Source organism: Oncorhynchus masou, chromosome 17 (genome assembly GCF_036934945.1).
Source record: "Oncorhynchus masou masou isolate Uvic2021 chromosome 17, UVic_Omas_1.1, whole genome shotgun sequence".
Lineage (NCBI taxonomy): Eukaryota > Metazoa > Chordata > Actinopteri > Salmoniformes > Salmonidae > Oncorhynchus > Oncorhynchus masou.
In genome coordinates, this window is record NC_088228.1 from 42,486,295 (window position 1) to 42,513,681 (window position 27,387).

At 44.5% G+C, this 27,387-nt stretch overlaps 1 protein-coding gene across 2 annotated transcripts; it reads left to right on the forward strand.

Annotated features, from left to right (window-relative positions):
• On the forward strand, positions 1–23,810 carry LOC135559068 (MAU2 chromatid cohesion factor homolog). Of its 2 annotated transcripts, none has more exons than XM_064993420.1 (19): positions 1–451; positions 664–681; positions 3,848–3,913; positions 4,295–4,390; positions 7,990–8,084; positions 8,229–8,256; positions 8,557–8,712; positions 12,028–12,174; positions 12,265–12,355; positions 12,492–12,595; positions 12,683–12,760; positions 12,884–12,949; positions 13,049–13,132; positions 13,227–13,276; positions 13,354–13,431; positions 15,687–15,798; positions 15,918–16,008; positions 19,147–19,274; positions 22,125–23,810. In XM_064993420.1, exons 1-19 carry the CDS (start codon positions 218–220, stop codon positions 22,200–22,202), a joined length of 1,800 nt encoding a protein of 599 aa, XP_064849492.1. In that variant the 5' UTR covers positions 1–217; the 3' UTR covers positions 22,203–23,810. The 2 variants fall into 2 exon arrangements, with proteins under 2 accessions (XP_064849492.1, XP_064849491.1); XM_064993419.1 differs by having other exon boundaries at positions 3–451; positions 12,884–12,958.
• Positions 23,811–27,387: the final 3,577 nt, after the last annotated feature.

Consider the following 27,387-nt stretch of genomic DNA (forward strand, 5'->3'; position numbering starts at 1 on the left):
ACAGCCCGCTTTGTGGATAACGACCCCCACTATTAGGGCGGAGAGACATGTAGTATCTTGTTAGTATATCCATCATCTTTGTCAATGACAATTTACCCAATTTAACCACGACATTCACAAGTCAGAGAGCATAACCGATGTTAGATCAGCGCCCTGGAGCAAACTATCGCTGAACTGCGGCAGTCGTGTGATAGCGACTGTTGCTTTTGTTAGCAAAATGGCGACAAGCGGAGAAGCCCCGGAATCTTGGTATCTGGCTCTGCTCGGCTTTGCGGAACATTTTCGCACCTCAAGTCCCCCCAAGATCCGTCTCTGCGTCCACTGTCTGCAGGCGGTGTTCCAGTTTAAGCCGCCGCAGAGGGTCGAAGCCCGAACTCATCTCCAACTGGGCTCGGTACTCTACCACCACACCAAGAACACGGAACTCGCCCGGAGCCACTTGGAGAAAGCGGTGAGCAGTCCATAGGAAACTTCCTGGATATTGTGGAGGGGAAAGTAAAGGCCGCAGTTATGGCAAAGCGGTCTGTGTGTTGCAGATCAGAAAAGTGAACCAACGTTGTTGATTTCATCAGTGAGAATATTACATTAATTGTTAGGACATCAACATTCCATGTACAAAACGGATGCTTGAAACTAACTTTCGCACTCTGTTTTCTTCCACAGTGGTTCATATCACAACAAGTATCCTTTTGCATTAGAATGGTTTTGTGTGTGTGTGTGTGTGTGTGTGTGTGTGTGAGAGTATGCATCTAACGCAGTAGTTCTCAAACGTCTCCTCGGGGGAGACCGTTCCATTTATTTATTTATCTATAGAACAGCTGATTCAACTTGTTAATGAATCATCAAACCCTTGACTAGGTGAATCAGGTGAGCTAGTTCAGGCCTACAACAACATAGTGAAACATCCTGCGTTCCCCGAGGAGGGGATAGACCGTTTATATGGTTGTTGTTGCGAGCCACATAGTCAATAAGCATCGTTGTGTAAATACTATCTCAGGGATGTGCAACTCCAGTCCTGGGGGGGGGCCTGACTTATGTCACTTTTCCCCAGCTAACACAGCTGACTTCAATAATCAACTAATCCTGATTTTCAGTTTAGAATGCAGATAGTTTAATCAACTGTGTTTGCTAGGGATGGGGAAATGATGTCACGCTGTACTTTCGTGGTTCCTGTTGCGTAAAATGCTGCCACCACTTCCACACTGAGTTCTTGAAGACAAGGCTGAGAAGCAAGGGACTTTTTGGTGGTTCGAGGCCCGGGGTTTTGAATATGGAGGATGGGGAAGGGACTTTTTGGTGGTTCGAGGCCCGGGGTTTTGAATATGGAGGATGGGGAAGGGACTTTTTGGTGGTTCGAGGCCCGGGGTTTTGAATATGGAGGATGGGGAAGGGACTTTTTGGTGGTTCGAGGCCCGGGGTTTTGAATATGGAGGATGGGGAAGGGACTTTTTGGTGGTTCGAGGCCCGGGGTTTTGAATATGGAGGATGGGGAAGGGACTTTTGGTGGTTCGAGGCCCGGGGTTTTGAATATGGAGGATGGGGAAGGGACTTTTTGGTGGTTCGAGGCCCGGGGTTTTGAATATGGAGGATGGGGAAGGGACTTTTGGTGGTTCGAGGCCCGGGGTTTTGAATATGGAGGATGGGGAAGGGACTTTTTGGTGGTTCGAGGCCCGGGGTTTTGAATATGGAGGATGGGGAAGGGACTTTTTGGTGGTTCGAGGCCTGGGGTTTTGAATATGGAGGATGGGGAAGGGACTTTTTGGTGGTTCGAGGCCTGGGGTTTTGAATATGGAGGATGGGGAAGGGACTTTTTGGTGGTTCGAGGCCTGGGGTTTTGAATATGGAGGATGGGGAAGGGACTTTTTGGTGGTTCGAGGCCTGGGGTTTTGAATATGGAGGATGGGGAAGGGACTTTTTGGTGGTTCGAGGCCCGGGGTTTTGAATATGGAGGATGGGGAAGGGACTTTTTGGTGGTTCGAGGCCCGGGGTTTTGAATATGGAGGATGGGGAAGGGACTTTTTGGTGGTTCGAGGCCCGGGGTTTTGAATATGGAGGATGGGGAAGGGACTTTTTGGTGGTTCGAGGCCCGGGGTTTTGAATATGGAGGATGGGGAAGGGACTTTTTGGTGGTTCGAGGCCCGGGGTTTTGAATATGGAGGATGGGGAAGGGACTTTTTGGTGGTTCGAGGCCCGGGGTTTTGAATATGGAGGATGGGGAAGGGACTTTTGGTGGTTCGAGGCCCGGGGTTTTGAATATGGAGGATGGGGAAGGGACTTTTTGGTGGTTCGAGGCCCGGGGTTTTGAATATGGAGGATGGGGAAGGGACTTTTTGGTGGTTCGAGGCCCGGGGTTTTGAATATGGAGGATGGGGAAGGGACTTTTTGGTGGTTCGAGGCCTGGGGTTTTGAATATGGAGGATGGGGAAGGGACTTTTGGTGGTTCGAGGCCTGGGGTTTTGAATATGGAGGATGGGGAAGGGACTTTTTGGTGGTTCGAGGCCTGGGGTTTTGAATATGGAGGATGGGGAAGGGACTTTTTGGTGGTTCGAGGCCTGGGGTTTTGAATATGGAGGATGGGGAAGGGACTTTTTGGTGGTTCGAGGCCCGGGGTTTCGAATATGGAGGATGGGGAAGGGAGGTTGATAGGGGTCAAGAACAAGGGGGAAAACCTGATACAAGAGAGGAGGTTGAGAGAGAGAAGTACATGCATGGGACATAATGCTACAGCAGTTCAGAAGGTGGCCTTGACACGAGGAAGATGGGGACCGGGTCAAGGGAACAAGGAAAAACATTGGGGAACGAGTAGATGGGTGTACAAAAAATGGAAACCATACTTTTAGTGGCTCAGAAAGTGAAACTGATGAGTGACATGGAGTTGAAGAGAGCGAGGATAACGTTTAAAAAAAATACAATGGAGGAGAGGATTTAGTGCGTCGCTCTGTGGAGAGAGTGAAACGGATGCCACTGATGTGAGAAGAGTGCAGTTCGGGCATGAGACAAAGGAATGTGTAGTATCGGTGGGAATAGGTGTGTGTGTTACCTGTAGGGGTACCCATGGTGCTGGAGATCAGAAGGGTCCTGTGAGAGAGGGGCAGGTTGAGGTTGCCAGGGTCAGAGACAAAGGAATGTGTAGTATCGGTGGGAATAGGTGTGTGTGTTACCTGTAGGGGTACCCATGGTGCTGGAGATCAGAAGGGTCCTGTGAGAGAGGGGCAGGTTGAGGTTGCCAGAGTATTACAGAAGGTGTCGTATGTTGAGTTAGTGAAGAGAGGAAGATGGGATCCCTCGCCCTGAACCCAAGAGGCACCCCTTTGAGTAGGCAGAGACCAATAGAGAGTGATGGGAATAATGTGCTTCAGAAAGGTTGGTTTCTTCCCTTTCAAAGCTGTGGTTATCAACTGTAGCGCAGAAATTGACCGTGAATCTCAGAAGATAGATGTGGCGACAACTGCAGAGAAGAATACTCGGGTGTAGATTTTACTGCAGAAGAGTTACAAGGTGTGTGAAACGATAGCGTCCCGTCCTCCAAGGCTATTTTTCTCCACTTTTCCCTGGCCCTTCTCCCTTCACAAAGTTGAATGAATTCACACTCCAGAAGAGTAGGTGGAAACACAGGGCTAAATAGAAATGTAATCTGGCCTCATACTCCAATATAGTAGGTGTATGCACCTCTCGGTTGCAATCCGCCAATACATATTTACAGAAAGGTCTCCAGGGAGGTGTTAACCTCTGATCTAACTGGAGAAGTGTTGACCTTTGCTTTCAATTATCTATATTTTAATCTTCATTGATTGTAGTGTTGTGCAGATTGCAGTGAGACATTTTTTTCCTTTACAAATAATACCAGATCCCTCAGTTTGAAGATGTCAAATTTGAGGCTGCAAGTCTTCTGTCAGAGCTCTATTGCCAACAGGTAAGTGAAGTGTTGTTATCTTTGGCACCCTGTTGCCTTCCTTCACCATGCCCTTCCTTCACCATGCACTAGGCCACTTCCTGCATTCAAACAGTTCTGTTCACATGTTTGTCTTTGTGATTTTATTTGTCACCCTTTCTGTAGTCATTCAACCGTTTTTCAAGACAATGTCATACTCATTCATTTGACTTTTTGGCTGTTATGTCATCACAAAATAAGCTTGATCAGTAATCTTTGCATTGTCTTTTCCCTCATTGAGCTGCTTTTGCATGTAAGTGAACTCTGAAACTAAGATAAAGTAGCATATGGTAGTTTAGAAAACACTTTTGATTGTAGGTTTTGGTATTGTAGTGAAAGTGATTTTCTCTGGTCTGTTTTTAGAATCTGGTTGACTCTGCGAAGCCCTTGCTGCGGAAGGCCATTCAGATCTCCCAACAGACTCCCTACTGGCACTGCAGATTACTCTTCCAACTGGCGGTACGTCAATCTAACAACTAAACTTGTACGTTTTGAAATAACCTCTATTTAGTGCCTTAGGAAAGTAGTCATACCCCTTGACTTATTCCACATTTTGTTGTTACAGCCTGAATTCAAAGTGGAATAAAACTAAAAACAATATCACACATCTACACACAACACCCCATAATGACAAAGTTAAAAAAAATTACAACGTTTTTAAATGCTTGCTAATGTATAGAAAATGAAATACAGGTCTCGTGTTAGAACCACCTTTGGCAGCTATTACAGATGTGAGTCTTTCTGGGTCTTCAAGAGCTTTGGACACCTGGATTGTATAATATTTGCAAAAATCCTTCAAGCTCTGTCAAGTTGTGTTTTGATCCTTTGCTTGACAGCCATTTAAGTCTTGGCATAGATTTTCAAGTAGATTTAACTAGGTCGCTCAGGAACATTCAATGTCGTCTTAGTAAGCAACTCCTTGTGTTTTAGGTTACTGTCTCTCTGCTGGAAAGCCGACTGAACCAGATTTTCCTCTAGGATTTTGCCTGTGCTTAGCGCTATTCTGTTTGTTTTTATCCCAAAACACTTGCTTGTCCTTGCCGATGACAAGCATACCCATAACATAATGCAGCCACCACCATGCTTGAAAATCGGAAGTGGTAGTCAGTGATGTCATATTGGATTTTAATTTCTTTGCAACATTTTTTGTCTACAGTTTTGTATTCTCATTCTCTTTTTTTCCCCTGCAAACTTTGCTCCCCTGCTTACGCAAATGAAATCTGATTTTCAGAGCTGTGGTAGCTTACCACTGTCACTTATAGGAAGGGTTGATGCTGTAAAAATGAACAGTTTACCCAAATTCCTTTATCTATTTCAATCTATCCCATTGTTATTTTTTATAAAGAATTAAAAAATGTTGTTTTTTAAAAGTCAATCAGGCTGTTACTACATTTATCTGGGGAGGAAAGGTACCCAGAGTTAGATCTTTACTTCAGAGATGCAAGGTTAGGAGGGCTGGCACTACCCAACTTTTACACCATTACCGGGCAGCCAACAGAATTGCCATTCTGGTTACAAGTTCCAGATACCCTGTGCTGCCACCTAGAGGCACATTCTGGTATTTCTGCTTCTCTTCCTGCTTTACTCTGCTCTTCTCTCCCAGCATCGCCCTCTCGCTATACTGGCAACCCTGTAGTGCTTTCCACACTTAACGTACCAGTTTCGACAGCATTTTAAAATTCTCCTCTGCATCTACTATGGGCCTTATTGATAAGTCACTTATTCTCTGCTTCCCTAATGGAAAAGGAAAGGTATTATCTAGTGAGAGAAAGCATCAAGTCCTTCCAAGACTTCTATATGTAAATGACAGAGTTTTCCCAACCTGGCCTCTAAATACTCTTTGCCTCCATCTCACTTTTTCCGTTACCATCAGATTAGGCATTGTGTCTCCTCCCAATTTTCTGGCTCCACCCCCTTGCCAACCCTGGGATGGCTTATTGCCTCTGACCCCGACAGAGAGCAGTCTTTTCTCAGATGTATCTGTGTATTATGTCATTGGACAAACACACCACCAACAACTAACTCTGCTTTGGTACGGGAAATGGTTGTTGAATTTACACAGGGGTGGTGGGATGAAGCTATTGATAGAGTAGAGCTCCACCACATCTTGTGCTCGACCTCATACAATTTTAAGGTTTTACATAGAGTGCATCCATCCACCTGACAGGTGTGGCACATCAAGTATCTGATTAAACAGCATGATCATTACTCAGGTGTATCTTGTGCTGGGGACAATAAAAGGCTGCTCTAAAATGTGCAGTTTAATCACACAACACAATGCTACAGATGTCTGAAGTTTTGAGAGTGTGCAATTGGCATGCACGCCAACCCAGGACCTCCACATCCACAGACCACGTGTAACCACGCCAACCCAGGACCTCCACATCCACAGACCACGTGTAACCACGCCAGCCCAGGACCTCCACAGACCACGTGTAACCACGCCAACCCAGGACCTCCACAGACCACGTGTAACCACGCCAGCCCAGGACCTCCACAGACCACGTGTAACCACGCCAACCCAGGACCTCCACATCCACAGACCACGTGTAACCACGCCAACCCAGGACCTCCACATCCACAGACCACGTGTAACCACGCCAGCCCAGGACCTCCACGTGTAACCACGCCAGCCCAGGACCTCCACGTGTAACCACGCCAGCCCAGGACCTCCACGTGTAACCACGCCAGCCCAGGACCTCCACGTGTAACCACGCCAGCCCAGGACCTCCACGTGTAACCACGCCAGCCCAGGACCTCCACAGACCACGTGTAACCACGCCAGCCCAGGACCTCCACAGACCACGTGTAACCACGCCAGCCCAGGACCTCCACAGACCACGTGTAACCACGCCAGCCCAGGACGTCCACAGACCACGTGTAACCACGCCAGCCCAGGACCTCCACAGACCACGTGTAACCACGCCAGCCCAGGACGTCCACAGACCACGTGTAACCACGCCAGCCCAGGACCTCCACAGACCACGTGTAACCACGCCAGCCCAGGACCTCCACGTGTAACCACGCCAGCCCAGGACCTCCACAGACCACGTGTAACCACGCCAACCCAGGACCTCCACATCCACAGACCACGTGTAACCACGCCAGCCCAGGACCTCCACATCCACAGAACACGTGTAACCACGCCAGCCCAGGACCTCCACGTGTAACCACGCCAGCCCAGGACCTCCACGTGTAACCACGCCAGCCCAGGACCTCCACATCCACAGACCACGTGTAACCACGCCAGCCCAGGACCTCCACATCCACAGACCACGTGTAACCACGCCAACCCAGGACCTCCACGTCCACAGACCACGTGTAACCACGCCAGCCCAGGACCTCCCAGCTTCTGAAACTGGGATCATGAGACCAGCCGCCTGGACAGCTGATGAAATGTAGGAGTATTTCTGTCTGTAATAAAGCCCTTTTGTGAGAAACTCATTCTGATTGGCTGGGCCTGACTCCCCAGTTGGTTGGCCAAGTCAAGTGAAATCCATAGATTAGGGCCTAATACATGTATTTTAATTGACCGATTTCTTTATATGAACTGTAAAACAGTTTTTCTTTCAGTATGCTTTAGTGCCTTATTGCAAACAGCATGCATCCTTTTCACTCTGTCATTTAGGTTCGTATTGTGGAGTAACTACAATGTTGTTGATCCATCCTCAGTTTTCTCCTATCACAACCATTAAACTCTGTTAAAATCACCAAAATCAGTCATAGTGAAGTCCCTGAGCGGTTTCTTTCCTCTCCGGCAACTGTGTTAGGAAGGACGCCTGTATTTTTGTATTGACACACCATCCAAAGTGTACAGAGATGAGGTAGAAAAAATCATGTCAAACATTGTACACCGTGAGTCCATGTGACTTGTTTAACAAATTGACTCCTGAACATGTTTTGTCTTGCCATAACAATCTAGATTGAAACCATTTCAAGTTCAGGCTGTAACACAACAACATGTGGAACATGTTAAGGGATGTGAATACTTCCTGAAGGAACTGTATATATCGATCATTAGTGACTTTGCTCTATGGTCCTGTTTTTCTTCCCCTCAGCAACTGCACACGCTGGAGAAGGATCTAGTGTCTGCCTGTGACCTCCTGGGGGTCGGGGCAGAGTATGCCCGGGTAGTGGGCTCCGAGTACACCAGGTAGTGTATCATGGAACAACATAAGTTGAACCATTTGAGCAGTTCTCGTCACACCCGTACATTGTCAGGGTGTTTTACTGCTCTGATGACAAGTAGTCTGGCTATACGATGTTACTGAACCTTGTTTTCTATCCTCCCGCATAGAGCCCTCTTTCTTTTGAGTAAAGGAATGGTAAGTTGAGAAACATACCGATCATCTCAAGTTTCTCTCTTCATTGAATTCAAATTAAGTCATGATCATTTTTATGATGTAAACTCTATTAAATTCTGCTGGAGGCACTTGGACCATTGCTTCCTGCACTGTTTTAATGAAAGTCTCAGCCCACCTAATACACAAGACACGTTATTTAGTGCTGTTTAATTAAAGGGATAACCGCCCCTATCCACTAATTCCTACGATTAACAGTGTTAAATAACACACTGTTCCTTTTTTTAAGGAAAGTGAAATGTCACCCTGTGTGTTTGTCCAAAGCTGCTGCTGATGGAGAGGAAGCTGGGGGAGGTGCACCCCCTGCTGACTCTGTGTGGGACCATCGTGGAGAACTGGCAGGGAAATCCCATCCAGAAGGAGTCCCTCAGGGTGTTCTTCCTGGTGCTGCAGGTCACACACTACCTGGACGCTGGACAGGTACAGAATCAGTATCGCCTTCTATTCGCCAAGAGCATTTACACATACCAGGATAGAATATATATATATATATATTATTAATTACACACACACACACAGTTGAAGTCGGAAGTTTACATACACCTTAGCCAAATACATTTACACTCAGTTTTTCACAATTCCTGACATTTAATCCTAGTAAAAATTCCCTGTTTTATGTCAGTTAAGATCACCACTTTATTTAAAGAATGTGAAATGTCAGAATAATAGTAGAGTGATTTATTTCAGCTTGTATTTCATAACATTCCCAGTGGGTCAGAAGTTTACATATTAATTGAGTGTATTTGGTAGCATTGCCTTAAACAATTTAAACTTGGGTCAAATGTTTCGGGTAGCCTTCCAGAAGCTTCCCACAATAAGTTTGGTGAATTTTGGCCCATTTCTCCTGACCGAGCTGGTGTAACTGAGTCAGGTTTGTAGGCCTCCTTGCTCATGCATGCTTTTTCAGTTCCGCACATTTTGTATAGGCTCGAGGTCAGGGCTTTGTGATGGCCACTCCAATACCTTGACTTTGTTGTCCTTACGCCGTTTTGCCACAACTTTGGAAGTTTGCTTGGGGTCATTGTCCATTTGGAAGACCCATTTGTGACCAAGCTTTAACTTCCTGACTAATGTCTTGTGATGTTGCTTTAAAATATCCACATAATTTTCTTTCCTCGTGATGCCATCTATTTTTTTCATCTATCATCTATCTCCTCCCCAGCTGCCCACAGCACTGAAGATAGGAAACACTGTCACCACCAATAAATTCACTATAACTGAGAATTTCAATAAGCATTTTTCTACGGCTGGCCATGCTTTCCACCTGGCTACCCCTACCCCGGTCAACAGCACTGCACCCCCCACAGCAACTCACCCAAGCCTTCCCCATTTCTCCTTCTCCCAAATCCAGTCAGCTGATGTTCTGAAAGAGCTGCAAAATCTGGAACCCTACAAAGCAGCCGGGCTACACAATCTGGACCCTTTCTTTCTAAAAATTATCTGCTGAAATTGTTGCCACCCCTATTACTAGCCTGTTCAACCTCTTTTGTGTTGTCTGAGATTCCCAAAGATTGGAAAGCGGGGATACTCTTGACCCAAACTGCTACAGACCTATATCTATCCTACCCTGCCTTTCTAAGGACTTCGAAAGCCAAGTCAACAAACAGATTACCGACCATTTCGAATTCCACCATACCTTCTCTGCTATGCAATCTGGTTTCAGAGCCATGGGTGCACCTCAGCCACGCTCAAGGTCCTAAACGAACAATACTGGCCAAGGCTTTCGACTCTGTCAATCACCACATCCTCATCGACAGACTCGACAGCCTTGGTTTCTCAAATGATTGCCTCGCCTGGTTCACCAACTACTTTGCAGACAGAGTTCAGTGTCTAATCGGAGGGTCTGCTGTCCGGACCTCTGGCAGTCTCTATGGGGGTGCCACAGGGTTCAATTCTTGGATCGACTCTCTTCTCTGTATACATCAATGATGTCGCTCTTGTTGCTGGTGAGTCTCTGATCCACCTCTACACAGATGACACCATTCTGTATACTTCTGGCCCTTCTTTGGACACTGTTAACTAACCTCCAGGCGAGCTTCAATGCCTTACAACTCTCCTTCCGTGGCCTCACTACTCTGGACAACTCTGACTTAGAATATCTGGACAACTACAAATACCTAGGTTTCTGGTTAGACTAGACTGTAAACTCTCCTTCCAGACTCACATCAAACATATCCAATCCAAGTTAAATCTAGAATTGGCTTCCTATTTCACAACAAAGCATCCTTCACTCATTCTGCCAAACATTCTTCCACTGCAAATCTACCATTCCAGTGTTTTACTTGCTATATTGTATTTACTTTGCCACCGTGGCCTTTTTTTTTGCCTTTACCTCCCTTATCTCACTTAATTTGCTCACATCGTATATAGACTTATTGTTCTACTGTATTATTGACTGTATGTTTGTTGTAACTCTTTGTTGTGTGTGGAACTGCTTTGCTTTATCTTGGCCAGGTCGCAATTGTAAATGAGAACTTGTTCTCAACTGGACTACCTGGGTAAATAAAGGTGAAATAAAAAAAATGGTTGAGATAGTGTTCTTCAGGTTGCAAGCCTCCCACATTTTCCTCCAAACATAACGATGGACATCATGGCCAAACAGTTCTATTTTTGTTTCATCAGACCAGAGGATATTCCTCCAAGAAGTAAGATCTTTGTCCCCATGTGCAGTTGCAAACCGTAGTCTGCTTTTTTTTATGCCGGTTTTGGAGCAGTGGCTTCTTCCTTGCTGAGCGGCCTTTCAGGTTATGTCGATATAGGACACGTTTTACTGTGGATATCGATACTTTTGTACCCGTTTCCTCCAGCATCTTCACAAGGTCCTTTTCTGTTGTTCTGGGATTGATTTGCACTTTTCGCACCAAAGTACGTTCATCTCTAGGAGACAGAACACGTCTCCTTCCTGAGCGGGATGACGGCTGTGTGGTCCCATGGTATTTATACTTGCGTACTACTGTTTGTTCAGATGGAAGTGGTACCTTCAGGCGTTTGGAAATTGCTCCCAAGGATGAACCAGACTTGTGGAGGTCTACAAATGTTTAGGACTTGGCTGATTTTAGATTTTCCCATGATGTCAAGCAAAGAGGCACTGAGTTTGAAGGTAGGCCTTGAAATACATCCACAGGTACACCTCCAATTGACTCAAATGGTGTCAATTAGCCTATCAGAAGCTTCTAAAGCCATGATGACATTTTCTGGAATTTTCCAAGCTGTTTAAAGGCACAGTCAACTTAGTTTATGTAATCTTCTGACCCACTGGAATTGTGATACAGTGAAATAATCTATCTGTGAACAATTGTTGGAAAAATTACTTGTGTCATGCATAAACTAGATGTCCTAACTGCCTTGCCAAAACTACAGTTTGTTATCAAGAAATTTGTGTTGTGGTTGAAAAACTAGTTTTAATCACTCCAACCTAAGTGTGTGTATCTAAATCAGGAATTCACACTCTCTAGGTACAGTAGCTATATACACTTAACAGACAGTATGGCCTGAGTAATCATCAAAGGCCTGCTTTCTGTATTTGAGAGTGGTCACTAGTCACAAAATATAAGGGCCTGTTATTGAAACCTGTTTGAAATGGGACTTAATCAACACGACAGGAATTGGGAGCAATAAGCACACAGAGATATTATTATAAGAAGTTATTATACAACGCTCAGGCATTATTTCATATGTAGCCCCACTTGCAAAGGCACAGCTGATGTGATGAATGCATTGTATTTGGGCTGATAGGTGAAGAGTGTGAAGCCGTGTCTGAAGCAGCTGCAGCAGTGCATCCAGACCATCTCTACACTCCACGACGACGAGATCCTACCCAGTAACCCTGCCGACCTGTTCCACTGGCTTCCCAAGGAGCACATGTGTGTCCTCGTCTACCTGGTGGGATACAGACACTGCACATGACGTTTGACCTCTATGGGTCATATTGTTGTCACTACATATGTTAAAAAAGGGGGCTTCCTCCCACAGGTGACAGTCATGCACTCCATGCAAGCAGGCTACCTGGAGAAGGCCCAGAAATACACAGACAAAGCTCTCATGCAGCTGGAAAAGCTCAAAAGTAAGTCCTGGGAATCATCACCTATAGAGGTAATTTAATAGGATCTCTGTGGTCCTCTGAACCAAACCCTCTCAGCAGCAGTAGTAGTATTCATGTTTGTTGGTAACGTTCTGTTATTGATTGTTGTGTTTTCCAGTGCTGGACTCCAGCCCCATCCTCTCCACGTTCCAAGTCATCCTGCTAGAACACATCATCATGTGTCGTCTCGTCACTGGTCACAAGGCCACGGCACTGCAGGAGGTGTGGAACTAGCTTAGCATGCGCATTCATGTATACAGAGCGTTAGACTGAAGCGCACGTGACCTGCTTGATTTTTCATCTTCTCAGATCTCTCAGGTGTGTCAGCTGTGCGCTCAGTCCCCAAGGTTGTTCACCAACCACGCATCCCAGCTACACACCCTGCTAGTGAGTATCAGTCATTTCCCTTTTAATGTGACTTATTATATCTATACGTTATAAATGGCAGCCATTTTGTCCTGTTTTTCCTGTGTCAATCACATCCCTTATCACGCTTGTGGTCTGTTCCAGGGTCTGTACTGCATCTCCGTGAACTGCATGGATAACGCAGAGGCGCAGTTCACTGCTGCCCTGCGGGTGAGTGACGTGAGTGTGTCTAAGATACCTATTGCCAACATTTAGTAACCTCTTATATTTCTTGGCGTGTTTACTGAAATACTTGTTTCACTCTTCCAGCTGACGACGCACCAGGAGCTGTGGGCGTTCATCGTGACCAACTTGGCCAGCGTCTACATTAGGGAAGGCAACAGGCACCAGGAGGTCAGAGGGCATCGGCTGCATTCAGAATCGCATGGTTGTAGTGCTGAATGGCACTTTTTGACTTGGGTCTAATGTCCCTTTTTTGTAATGACAGCTTTATAGCCTGTTGGAGAGGATAAACCCAGATCACAACTTCCCTGTCAGGTAAGTGTTTATGTATTTCGGCAGCTCCAAGTGCAATGTTTGAGTCTAAATGGACTCCTCTACCCCTCCTGCTCCAGCTCTCATTGTCTGCGAGCAGCAGCCTTCTACATCCGTGGACTGCTCTCCTTCTTCCAGGGACGATACAATGAGGCCAAGTAAGTTCACCTACGACTCACCAGACATTGTAGCAACAATTTATGTTTCCAATACATGACATACAAATAATACCTTCAACACTTTGAATACTTGCTCAGTTGGAAAGAAAGCCTAAGAGCTGTGAAGCCTAAACAAATAATACCTTCAACACTTTGAATACTTGCTCAGTTGGAAAGAAAGCCTAAGAACTGTGAAGCCTAAACAAATAATACCTTCAACACTTTGAGTACTTGCTCAGTTGGAAAGAAAGCCTAAGAGCTGTGAAGCCTAAACAAATAATACCTTCAACACTTTGAGTACTTGCTCAGTTGGAAAGAAAGCCTAAGAGCTGTGAAGCCTAAACAAATAATACCTTCAACACTTTGAATACCTGCTCAGTTGGAAAGAAAGCCTAAGAGCTGTGAAGCCTAAACAAATAATACCTTCAACACTTTGAATACTTGCTCAGTTGGAAAGAAAGCCTAAGAGCTGTGAAGCCTAAACAAATAATACCTTCAACACTTTGAGTACTTGCTCAGTTGGAAAGAAAGCCTAAGAGCTGTGAAGCCTAAACAAATAATACCTTCAACACTTTGAATACTTGCTCAGTTGGAAAGAAAGCCTAAGAGCTGTGAAGCCTAAACAAATAATACCTTCAACACTTTGAATACTTGCTCAGTTGGAAAGAAAGCCTAAGAGCTGTGAAGCCTAAACAAATAATACCTTCAACACTTTGAATACTTGCTCAGTTGGAAAGAAAGCCTAAGAGCTGTGAAGCCTAAACAAATAATACCTTCAACACTTTGAATACTTGCTCAGTTGGAAAGAAAGCCTAAGAACTGTGAAGCCTAAACAAATAATACCTTCAACACTTTGAGTACTTGCTCAGTTGGAAAGAAAGCCTAAGAGCTGTGAAGCCTAAACAAATAATACCTTCAACACTTTGAATACCTGCTCAGTTGGAAAGAAAGCCTAAGAGCTGTGAAGCCTAAACAAATAATACCTTCAACACTTTGAATACTTGCTCAGTTGGAAAGAAAGCCTAAGAGCTGTGAAGCCTAAACAAATAATACCTTCAACACTTTGAGTACTTGCTCAGTTGGAAAGAAAGCCTAAGAGCTGTGAAGCCTAAACAAATAATACCTTCAACACTTTGAATACTTGCTCAGTTGGAAAGAAAGCCTAAGAGCTGTGAAGCCTAAACAAATAATACCTTCAACACTTTGAATACTTGCTCAGTTGGAAAGAAAGCCTAAGAGCTGTGAAGCCTAAACAAATAATACCTTCAACACTTTGAATACTTGCTCAGTTGGAAAGAAAGCCTAAGAGCTGTGAAGCCTAAACAAATAATACCTTCAACACTTTGAATACCTGCTCAGTTGGAAAGAAAGCCTAAGAGCTGTGAAGCCTAAACAAATAATACCTTCAACACTTTGAGTACTTGCTCAGTTGGAAAGAAAGCCTAAGAGCTGTGAAGCCTAAACAAATAATACCTTCAACACTTTGAATACTTGCTCAGTTGGAAAGAAAGCCTAAGAGCTGTGAAGCCTAAACAAATAATACCTTCAACACTTTGAGTACTTGCTCAGTTGGAAAGAAAGCCTAAGAGCTGTGAAGCCTAAACAAATAATACCTTCAACACTTTGAATACTTGCTCAGTTGGAAAGAAAGCCTAAGAGCTGTGAAGCCTAAACAAATAATACCTTCAACACTTTGAATACCTGCTCAGTTGGAAAGAAAGCCTAAGAGCTGTGAAGCCTAAACAAATAATACCTTCAACACTTTGAATACTTGCTCAGTTGGAAAGAAAGCCTAAGAGCTGTGAAGCCTAAACAAATAATACCTTCAACACTTTGAATACCTGCTCAGTTGGAAAGAAAGCCTAAGAGCTGTGAAGCCTAAACAAATAATACCTTCAACACTTTGAATACTTGCTCAGTTGGAAAGAAAGCCTAAGAGCTGTGAAGCCTAAACAAATAATACCTTCAACACTTTGAGTACTTGCTCAGTTGGAAAGAAAGCCTAAGAGCTGTGAAGCCTAAACAAATAATACCTTCAACACTTTGAATACCTGCTCAGTTGGAAAGAAAGCCTAAGAGCTGTGAAGCCTAAACAAATAATACCTTCAACACTTTGAATACTTGCTCAGTTGGAAAGAAAGCCTAAGAGCTGTGAAGCCTAAACAAATAATACCTTCAACACTTTGAATACTTGCTCAGTTGGAAAGAAAGCCTAAGAGCTGTGAAGCCTAAACAAATGTGCTGTGTCCCGTTAGGCGGTTCCTGAGGGAGACTCTGAAGATGTCCAATGCTGAAGACCTGAATCGTCTGACTGCATGCTCTCTGGTCCTACTGGGCCATATCTTCTACGTACTGGGGAACCACCGGGTGAGGGCACTCCACTGTTTCCCATAATGCACTGTTTCCCAGACCACATAATGCCTCAGAGCAATGCTAGGAGGTGTGATTCAATCTGAACCATGCGTTTGGTGCTGTGTTTCCTCCAGGAGAGCAACAACATGGTTGTTCCAGCTATGCAGTTGGCCAGCAAGATCCCCGACATGTCAGTCCAGCTCTGGTCCTCAGCTCTGCTCAAGGGTAAGATGATGTGTGTGTGTGTGATACTGACTGGGACTGGTTTCCTCCCTGTAGATCTGAACAAGGCGTGTGGGAACACCATAGATGCCCACGAGGCGGTGTGTGTGTGTGATACTGACTGGGACTGGTTTCCTCCCTGTAGATCTAAACCAGGTGTGTGGGAACATCATAGATGCCCACGAGGCGGTGTGTGTGTGTGTGTGTGTGGTTTCCTCCCTGTAGATCTGAACAAGGCGTGTGGGAACACTATAGATGCCCACGAGGCGGTGTGTGTGTGTGTGTGTGGTTTCCTCCCTGTAGATCTAAACAAGGCGTGTGGGAACACCATAGATGCCCACGAGGCGGTGTGTGTGTGTGGTTTCCTCCCTGTAGATCTAAACAAGGCGTGTGGGAACACCATAGATGCCCACGAGGCGGTGTGTGTGTGTGTGTGTGTGTGTGGTGTCCTCCCTGTAGATCTGAACAAGGCGTGTGGGAACACCATAGATGCCCACGAGGCGGTGTGTGTGTGATACTGACTGGGACTGGTTTCCTCCCTGTAGATCTAAACAAGGCGTGTGGGAACACCATAGATGCCCACGAGGCGGTGTGTGTGTGTGGGGTACTGACTGGGACTGGTTTCCTCCCTGTAGATCTGAACAAGGCGTGTGGGAACACCATAGATGCCCACGAGGCGGTGTGTGTGTGTGTGATACTGACTGGGACTGGTTTCCTCCCTGTAGATCTAAACAAGGCGTGTGGGAACACCATAGATGCCCACGAGGCGGTGTGTGTGTGTGTGTGTGTGTGTGGTTTCCTCCCTGTAGATCTAAACCAGGCGTGTGGGAACACCATAGATGCCCACGAGGCGGTGTGTGTGTGTGGGGTACTGACTGGGACTGTTGTCCTCCCTGTAGATCTGAACAAGGCGTGTGGGAACACCATAGATGCCCACGAGGCGGTGTGTGTGTGGTACTGACTGGGACTGTTGTCCTCCCTGTAGATCTAAACAAGGCGTGTGGGAACACGATAGATGCCCATGAGGCGGTGTGTGTGTGTGGGGTACTGACTGGGACTGTTGTCCTCCCTGTAGATCTGAACAAGGCGTGTGGGAACACCATAGATGCCCACGAGGCGGTGTGTGTGTGGTACTGACTGGGACTGGTTTCCTCCCTGTAGATCTGAACAAGGCGTGTGGGAACACCATAGATGCCCACGAGGCGGTGTGTGTGTGATACTGACTGGGACTGGTTTCCTCCCTGTAGATCTGAACAAGGCGTGTGGGAACACCATAGATGCCCACGAGGCGGTGTGTGTGTGTGTGTAGGGTACTGACTGGGACTGTTGTCCTCCCTGTAGATCTGAACAAGGCGTCTGGGAACACCATAGATGCCCACGAGGCGGTGTGTGTGTGATACTGACTGGGACTGGTTTCCTCCCTGTAGATCTGAACAAGGCGTGTGGGAACACCATAGATGCCCACGAGGCGGTGTGTGTGTGTGTGGTACTGACTGGGACTGGTTTCCTCCCTGTAGATCTGAACAAGGCGTGTGGGAACACCATAGATGCCCACGAGGCGGTGTGTGTGTGGTACTGACTGGGACTGTTGTCCTCCCTGTAGATCTGAACAAGGCGTGTGGGAACACCATAGATGCCCACGAGGCGGTGTGTGTGTGGTACTGACTGGGACTGGTTTCCTCCCTGTAGATCTAAACAAGGCGTGTGGGAACACCATAGATGCCCACGAGGCGGTGTGTGTGTGGTACTGACTGGGACTGGTTTCCTCCCTGTAGATCTAAACAAGGCGTGTGGGAACACCATAAATGCCCACGAGGCGGTGTGTGTGATACTGACTGGGACTGGTTTCCTCCCTGTAGATCTGAACAAGGCGTGTGGGAACACCATAGATGCCCACGAGGCGGTGTGTGTGTGGTACTGACTGGGACTGTTGTCCTCCCTGTAGATCTGAACAAGGCGTGTGGGAACACCATAGATGCCCACGAGGCGGTGTGTGTGTGTGATACTAACTGGGACTGTTGTCCTCCCTGTAGATCTGAACAAGGCGTGTGGGAACACCATAGATGCCCACGAGGCGGTGTGTGTGTGGTACTGACTGGGACTGTTGTCCTCCCTGTAGATCTAAACAAGGCGTGTGGGAACACCATAGATGCCCACGAGGCGGTGTGTGTGTGTGATACTGACTGGGACTGGTTTCCTCCCTGTAGATCTGAACAAGGCGTGTGGGAACACCATAGATGCCCACGAGGCGGTGTGTGTGTGATACTGACTGGGACTGGTTTCCTCCCTGTAGATCTAAACAAGGCGTGTGGGAACACCATAGATGCCCACGAGGCGGTGTGTGTGTGATACTGACTGGGACTGGTTTCCTCCCTGTAGATCTGAACAAGGCGTGTGGGAACACCATAGATGCCCACGAGGCGGTGTGTGTGTGGTTTCCTCCCTGTAGATCTAAACAAGGCGTGTGGGAACACCATAGATGCCCACGAGGCGGTGTGTGTGTGGTACTGACTGGGACTGTTGTCCTCCCTGTAGATCTGAACAAGGCGTGTGGGAACACCATAGATGCCCACGAGGCGGTGTGTGTGTGTGATACTGACTGGGACTGGTTTCCTCCCTGTAGATCTAAACAAGGCGTGTGGGAACACCATAGATGCCCACGAGGCGGTGTGTGTGTGTGTGGTACTGACTGGGACTGGTTTCCTCCCTGTAGATCTGAACAAGGCGTGTGGGAACACCATAGATGCCCACGAGGCGGTGTGTGTGTGGTACTGACTGGGACTGTTGTCCTCCCTGTAGATCTGAACAAGGCGTGTGGGAACACCATAGATGCCCACGAGGCGGTGTGTGTGTGGTACTGACTGGGACTGGTTTCCTCCCTGTAGATCTAAACAAGGCGTGTGGGAACACCATAGATGCCCACGAGGCGGTGTGTGTGTGTGTGGTACTGACTGGGACTGGTTTCCTCCCTGTAGATCTGAACAAGGCGTGTGGGAACACCATAGATGCCCACGAGGCGATGTGTGTGTGGTACTGACTGGTTTCCTCCCTGTAGATCTGAACAAGGCGTGTGGGAACACCATAGATGCCCACGAGGCGGTGTGTGTGTGATACTGACTGGGACTGGTTTCCTCCCTGTAGATCTGAACAAGGCGTGTGGGAACACCATAGATGCCCATGAGGCGGCTCAGATGCATCAGAACTTCTCCCAGCAGCTCCTGCAGGACCACATCGCTGCCTGCAGCCTCCCTGAGCACAACCTCATCAGTGTAAGGATCCATCTATCAGGCTATTAATATGTATATAATTCATGTTCATTATATTCATACATATTCATGTTCATATATAATATAATGTCATGTTCATTATATTCATGTTCATATTATAATATAATTCATGTTCATTATATTCATATTCATGTTCATATTATAATATAATTCATGTTCATTATATTCATATTCATATTATAATATAATTCATGTTCATTATATTCATATTCATGTTCATATTATAATATAATTCATGTTCATTATATTCATATTCATGTTCATATTATAATATAATTCATGTTCATTATATTCATATATTCATGTTCATATTATAATATAATTCATGTTCATTATATTCATACATATTCATGTTCATATTATAAAATAATTCATGTTCATTATATTCATATTCATGTTCATATTATAATATAATTCATGTTCATTATATTCATATTCATGTTCATATTATAATATAATTCATGTTCATTATATTCATATTCATGTTCATATTATAATATAATTCATGCACAGCCTTCTAAAGCATAACTTCATTAGGATAAGAACTCGTCAATCGATATCAGTTCGTCATCATACGTCAATATTTTTGTACTGCACCATGGTGAATATTTATCCACCCAAAATGTCCAACACACACTACCGGTCAAAAGTTTTACAACACCAACTCATTCCAGGGTTTTTCTTTATTTTTACTATTTTCTACATTTTAGAACAATAGTGAAGACTTCAACTATGAAATAACACATATGTAATCACGTAGTAACCACAGTGTGTTAAACAAATCAAAATATATTTGAGATTCTTCAAATATCCATCCTTTGCCTTGATGACAGTTAGATGGTGCTTGATGGTTTTTGCGACTGCACTTGAAGAAACTTTCAAAGTTCTTGAAATGTTCCGTATTGACTGACCTTCATGTCTTAAAGTAATGATGGACTGTCATTTCTTTTTTCTTTATTTGATCTGTTCTTGCCATAATATGGACTTAGTCCTATTTGGTAAAAGACCATCTTCTGTATACCACCCCTACCTCGTTACAACACAATTGATTGGCTCAAATGCATTAACAATGAAATTCCACAAATTAACATTTAAAACCTCTTATGGCTGGGATCGACTTAACAGCCAGTGAAAGAGCAGGGCACCAAATTCAAACAGAAATCTCATAATTAAAATTCCTCAAACATACAAGTATTATGCACCATTTTAGAAATAAACTTGTTAATCCCACCAGTGTCCGATTTCAGAAAGGCTTTATGACGAAAGCTTACCATGCGATTATGTTAGGTCAGCACTAGTCACAGAAAAACAGCCATTTTTCCAGCCAAAGAGAGGAGTCACAAAGCAGAAAGAGATAAAATGAATCACTAACCTTTGATCTTCATCAGATCACACTCATAGGACTACATGTATGTTTTGTTCGATAAAGTTCATATTTATATCCAAAAATCTCAGTTTATATTGGTGTGTTATGTTCAGTAATGTTTTGCTTCCAAAACATCTGGTGATTTTGCAGAGAGCCACATCATTTTACAGAAATACTCATCATAAATGTTGATGAAGATACAAGTGTTATGCATGGAATTATAGATATACTTCTCCTTAATGCAACCGCTGTGTCAGATTTCAAAAAAACTTTACGGAAAAAGCACACCATGCAATAATCTGAGTACAGCTCTCAGACACAACAACAAGCCATACAGATATCCGCCATGTTGTGGAGTCAACAGAAGTCAGAAATGGCATTATAAATATTCACTTACCTTTGATGATCTTCACCAGAATGCACTCCCAGGAATCCCAGTTCCACAGTAAATGTTTGTTCAATAAAGTCCATTTATGTCTAAATACCTCCTTTTTTGTTCGCGTTTAGTTCACAAATCTAAATTCATGAGGGGCGAGCACTAGGTCCAGACAAAGTCAAAAAGTTCTGTTACAGTTCGTAGAAACATGTCAAACGATGTATAGAATCAATCTTTAGGATGTTTTTAACATAAATCTTAAATGTTCCAACCGGACAATTCCTTTGTATTTAGAAATGCAATGGAACGCAGTTCGCTCTCACGGCCGCGCGGATGACTTGGCTCAAGGCCTTCAGGCAGACCTCTTACTCAATCAGCTCTTATTCCCTCCTTCTTCACAGTAGAAGCCTGAAACAAGGTTCTAAAGACTGTTGACATCTCGTGGAAGCCTTAGTGTAAATTTGGTCCGATTGCACTTCCTATCTTGGATAGGCAAAGTGTTAAAACTACAAACCTCAGATTTCCCACTTCCTGGTTGGATTTTGTCTCAGGGTTTTGCCTGCCATATGAGTTCTGTTTATACTCAGACACCATTCAAACAGTTTTAGAAACTTCAGAGTGTTTTCTATCCAAATCTACTAATAATATGCATATCTTAGCTTCTGGGCCTGAGTAGCAGGCAGTTTACTCTGGGCACCTTATTCACCCAAGCTACAATACCGCCCCCCAGCCATAAGAAGTTTTAACAAGGCACACCTGTTAATTGAAATGCATTCCAGGTGACTACCTCATGAAACTGGTTGAGATAATGCCAAGAGTGTGCAAAGCTGTCAAGGCAAAGGGTGGCTACTTTGAAGAATCTCAAATTTAAACTCTATTTTGATTTAACACTTTTTTTGGGTTACTACATGATTCCATAAGTGTTACTTCATAGTTTTGATGTATTCACTATTCTTGTACAATGTAGAACATAGTAAAAATAAAAACCCTTACATGAGTAGTTGTTCTAAAACTTTTGACTAGTAATGTACATGCACAGCTCGAGGAATTAATGTGAGACGGTGAGCTGATGGACTGATTGTTGTTGCAGTGGACGGATGGACCACCTCCAGTGGGACAGTTTCAGGCACAGAACGGACCCACTACCAGCCTGGCCAGCCTGCTCTGAGCACCACCACGCCATGACCGGATGAGAGGGGAAGGGACCGGATGAGAGGGGAAGGGACCGGATGAGAGGGGAAGGGACCGGATGAGAGGGGAAGGGACCGGATGAGAGGGGAAGGGACCGGATGAGAGGGGAAGGGACCGGATGAGAGGGGAAGGGACCGGATGAGAGGGGAAGGGACCGGATGAGAGGGGAAGGGACCGGATGAGAGGGGAAGGGACCGGATGAGAGGGGAAGGGACCGGATGAGAGGGGAAGGGACCGGATGAGAGGGGAAGGGACCGGATGAGAGGGGAAGGGACCGGATGAGAGGGGAAGGGACCGGATGAGAGGGGAAGGGACCGGATGAGAGGATAGAAGTGAAGGGAAAGAAAAGAAGAGGGAGACTCGTAATGCTGCTGATCTGCATACAGCCTGGATGCCGGTCTGTTTGAACATTGTTGTTACCATGCCAATGAGAAGCGCTAACTAATGCTGAAATGGAGAGAGAACCTCAGACTGCCACCGGCCATTTAATGAAAGTATAGTACCTTTGAGTTGAAACCTCACATCAAATCTTTATTTTTTTCTCAAGTTTTTACTGATATCCACATGGCAGTCCAAGCTAGCTTTTTGGTCTAGCCGGTGGTGTGTATGGTTGACTTTGAATTGCTGACAACAAGGGTTCCGTAGAAGGTTTTTACACGCAGAGAGAAAAGACACCGCCCCTACCCCAAGCTCAGAGCAGAACAATAAACCAGTGAGAAGACGGTCACTGGAGCGAGAGAACTTTAAAAAAATGGTTAGGTCCTACACAACAGTCCTAGTGGGCAGTAAAGGCATTGGATTGGGTGAATATTTTAGTCGTTTTTATTATTTGTTTTTTTACTCAACTTTTTAATGGCAGCGGTGTTGGCACCCCCTTTTTTCGCATCTAAAAAGTATTGTCCGCCTGAACTCTACTACAGTACCCATTGCAGCCAGAGGGGGGCACTGCATAGTCATATTTGAGAAACCTGTTGGTGAAATGGCAAAGGACACTTAGTTGTATTTTATGAAAGTTTTTAAATGGTGGTAGGGTTTTCAAGAATACCACAATTCTTATTCACTGTGTAACTATATGTGAGTCACTTTTTTCTTTGTATGGTGTATCCCAATGCTGATTCTTATTTTCCAGACTTACAAACCATTTTGCAATGACACCTATGTGTTGTAAATATTAACAATTTATTTTACCAAATGAATCATTTATTAGATTTTGTAAAGTTTAACTATTTATATACCAGGTTTGACAATATATTAGTTTCACTTTTCTTTCTTTATGCAGATATGTTTTTGTAAAATGGCATGTGAACATTTAGACTTTTTCCCCATTGTGTATTCTGCTGTTTTTTATGAATGATTTAAACATTTTAAAAGCCAGGTTTGGTCAGTTGTGGAGCAAACTGCTCGAGCTACGCCAGCCTTATCAAGTCTTTTATACTATGGGGTTATTATGGGTTGGTTATTTTCTTTATGCTGGTATTGTTTTAAATAATTCAACACGTTATCATAAAGTCTCATAGAATTGCTAAATGAAATTGAGTTATTTTGCATTGATTTAAAAAAAATAAAAAAATAATGCTGATCTGAACACTGCAACATACAAACGTTACCTTCAACTTTTCTTTTGAGACCAAATAAATAGGCTATTACAGAGCATCGGTCCTGGTTTGATTTGAGACAACAGATCATCTAACCGCTCTGCTCATTAACAGACACCTCGACCCCAATCCTATGAGAATTGGCTTTACACAACACTTAAAATGCTCATTTTTGCTTAAGGGCACATTTATGCCCACAATGTAGGCTGGAAGAGATGTGTTGAAATGGCTGAAGGCCAGGCAATGGTACTTTGAAAGGAACTATTAATTGTTTCTGTCTCTTCCCCTCTGTACCCCTTCCTGAGAGAATGGTAACCAAAGGTCTAATTGTGTGTAGTAACCAAGGTTTGAATTACACGTTTAAAAAATTGTTGGCCAGACCAATCTTCACCTTCTTAACCTTTCTGGAGGTTTACATGTTGATATTGTGAAGCTTATGGGAGAGCCCAGCCCTTCAATGGTCTTGGTTTTTGTCCTCCAGACATTTGTCAAACCTAAATGAATAATGATGTGAACAGAAAGAAATGTATAGAAGTCCCAGTGGCCCTGTCCCAGTGTGGTATCTGAGGTTGTACACAGAATTCTACTCCTTATTCCATATGAAACTAGTCTAACCTTGACTCTGTGTCCATTCCTCAACCTCTTTCACAAAACGCAAGTTTCTCCCTCAGACCTTCTCCAATGTGTTTTGAGAAGGTTGAATCAATGACTCAAGGAAAGACATGAGATTTATTCAATGGTTGCTACCTCAGGGACATAGGAAGTGAGGCACTTAACCCTAATTTGCTCCAGTGGCAACATACTACTATGGCTAGGGTTGTGGGGGCCTAAACTGATCCTACATTTGTAGTTAGAGGCGTCTTCTACCTCGAGCGGACCGGGCCAGTTACTGAGATCGGTCCTTCAGAGACTTGTCCCATTATTCTCTTTATGTCTGACTTGCCGAGGAGACTGACACCACGGCGTAAGGTAGAAGTGCACTTAACCACAGGTCTAGGATCTGACTCCCCCTGATCTAAATCTTAACTGTTAGGGAGATGACAAGATATGAATGAGCCAATGTCTGCAGTAGTCTTCTATAGTAATATTCTACTCTTTGCTCCTAGCCCTCAATGACCATAATGCTGGTTGTTCACAGGAAAGGCCAGGCAAACAGAGAGAATCAAATCAAATTTTATTTGTCACGTGCCGAATACAACAGCATTTCACCTTACTGTGAAATGCTTACTTACAAGCCCTTAACCAACAATGCAGTTCAATAAATGGAGTTAGTAAATATTTTCTTAAATAATCTAAAGTGAAAAATAAAATAATAACAAGGCCATATACAGGGGGTACCGGTACCGAGTCAATGTGCGGGGGTACAGGTTAGTCGAGGTAATTTGTACATGTACGTAGGGGTAAAGTGACTATGCATAGATAATGTAAAGGGGGGGGGAATCAATGTAAACAGTCTAGGTGGCCATGTGATTAATTGTTCAGCAGTCTTATGGCTTGGGGGGGGGTAGAAGCTGTTAAGGAGCCTTTTGGACTTAGGCTTGGCGCTCATGGTACCACTTGCCGTGCAGTAGCAGAGAGAACAGGCTATGACTTGGGTGACTGGAGTCTACATTTTTTGGTCCTTCCTCCACCTAGTATATACAGTTGAAGTCGGAAGTTTACATACACTTAGGTTGGAGTCATTACAACCAGTTTTTCAAACACTCCACATTTCTTGTTAACAAACTATAGTTTTGGCAAGTCGGTTAGGATATCTACTTTGTGCATGACACGCAATTTGTCCAACAATTGTTTACAGACAGATTATTTCACTTATAATTCACTGTATCACAATACCAGTTGGTCAGAAGTTTACATACACTAAGTTGACTGTGCCTTTAAACAGCTTGGAAAATTTCAGAAAATGATGTCATGGCTTTAGAAGCTTCTGATAGGCTAATTGACATTTGAGTCAATTGGAGGTGTACCTATGGATGTATTTCAAGGCCTACCTTCAAACTCTGTGCCTCTTTGCTTGACATCATGGGAAAATCAAAAGCAATCAGTCAAGACCTCAGAAATAAATGGTAGACCTCCACAAGTCTGGTTCACCTTTGGGAGCAACTTCCAAACGCCCGAAGGTACCACATTCATCTGTACAAACAATAGTATGCAAGTATAAACACCATGGGACCATGCAGCCATCATACTGCTCAGGAAGGAGACGCATTCTGTCTCCTAGAGATGAACGTACTTTGGTGCGAAAAGTGCACATCAATCCAAGAACAACAGCAAAGGACCTTGTGAAGATGCTGGAGGAAACTGGTACAAAAGTATCAATATCCACAGTAAAACGAGTCCTATATCAACATAACCTGAAAGGCCGCTCAGCAAGGAAGAAGCCACTGCTCCAAAACCGCCATAAAAAGCCAGACTACGGTTTGCAACTGCACATGGGGACAAAGATCTTACTTCTTGGAGAGATGTCCTCTGGTCTGATGAAACAAAAATAGAACTGTTTGGCCATGATGTCCATCGTTATGTTTGGAGGAAAATGTGGGAGGCTTGCAAGCTGAAGAACACCATCCCAACCGTGAAGCACGAGGGTGGCAGCATCATGTTGTGGGGGTGCTTTGCTGCAGGAGGGTCAGGTGCACTTCACAAAATAGATGACATCATGAGGAAATAAAATTATGTGGATATATTGAAGCAACATCTCAAGACATCAGTCAGGAAGTTAAAGCTTGGTTGCAAATGGGTCTTCCAAAGGGAAAATGACCCCAAGCATACTTCCAAAGTTGTGGGAAAATGACTTAAGGACAACAAAGTCAAGGTATTGGAGTGGCCATCACAAAACCCTGACCTCAATCCTATGGAAAATCTGTGGGCAGAACTGAACAAGTGTGTGCGAGCAAGGAGGCCTACAAACCTGACTCGGTTACATCAGCTCTGTCAGGAGGAATGGGACAAAATTCACCCAACTTATTGTGAGAAGCTTATGGAATGCTACCCGAAATGTTTGACCCAAGTTAAACAATTTCAAGGCAATGCCGAATACTAATTGAGTGTATGTAAACTTCTGACCCACTGGGAATGTGATGAAATAAATAAAATCTGAAATAAATTATTCTCTCTAATATTATTCTGACATTTCACATTCTTAAAATAAAGTGGTCATCCTAAATTACCTAAAACAGGGAATTTTTACTTGGATTAAATGTCAGGACTTGTGAAAAACTGAGTTTAAATGTATTTGGCTAAGGTGTATGTAAACTTCCGACTTCAACTGTAGGTATTCCTCTTGTCCAGATGGGATAGGGCAGTGTGATGGCGATTGAATTGTCTGTATACCTGTTAGGGTGGTATGCAAACTGGGTCGATAAGGTGGAGGTGATTTGATCTTTGACTAGTCTCTCTTCATGATGACAGAAGTGAGTACTACGGGGCGGGAGTCATTTAGCTCAGTTACCTTTGCCTTCTTGGGTACAGAAACAATGGTGGCCATCTTGAAGCATGTGGGGACAGCAGACTGGGATAGGGAGCAATTGAATATGTAAACACACCAGCCAGCTGGTCTGCGCATGCTCT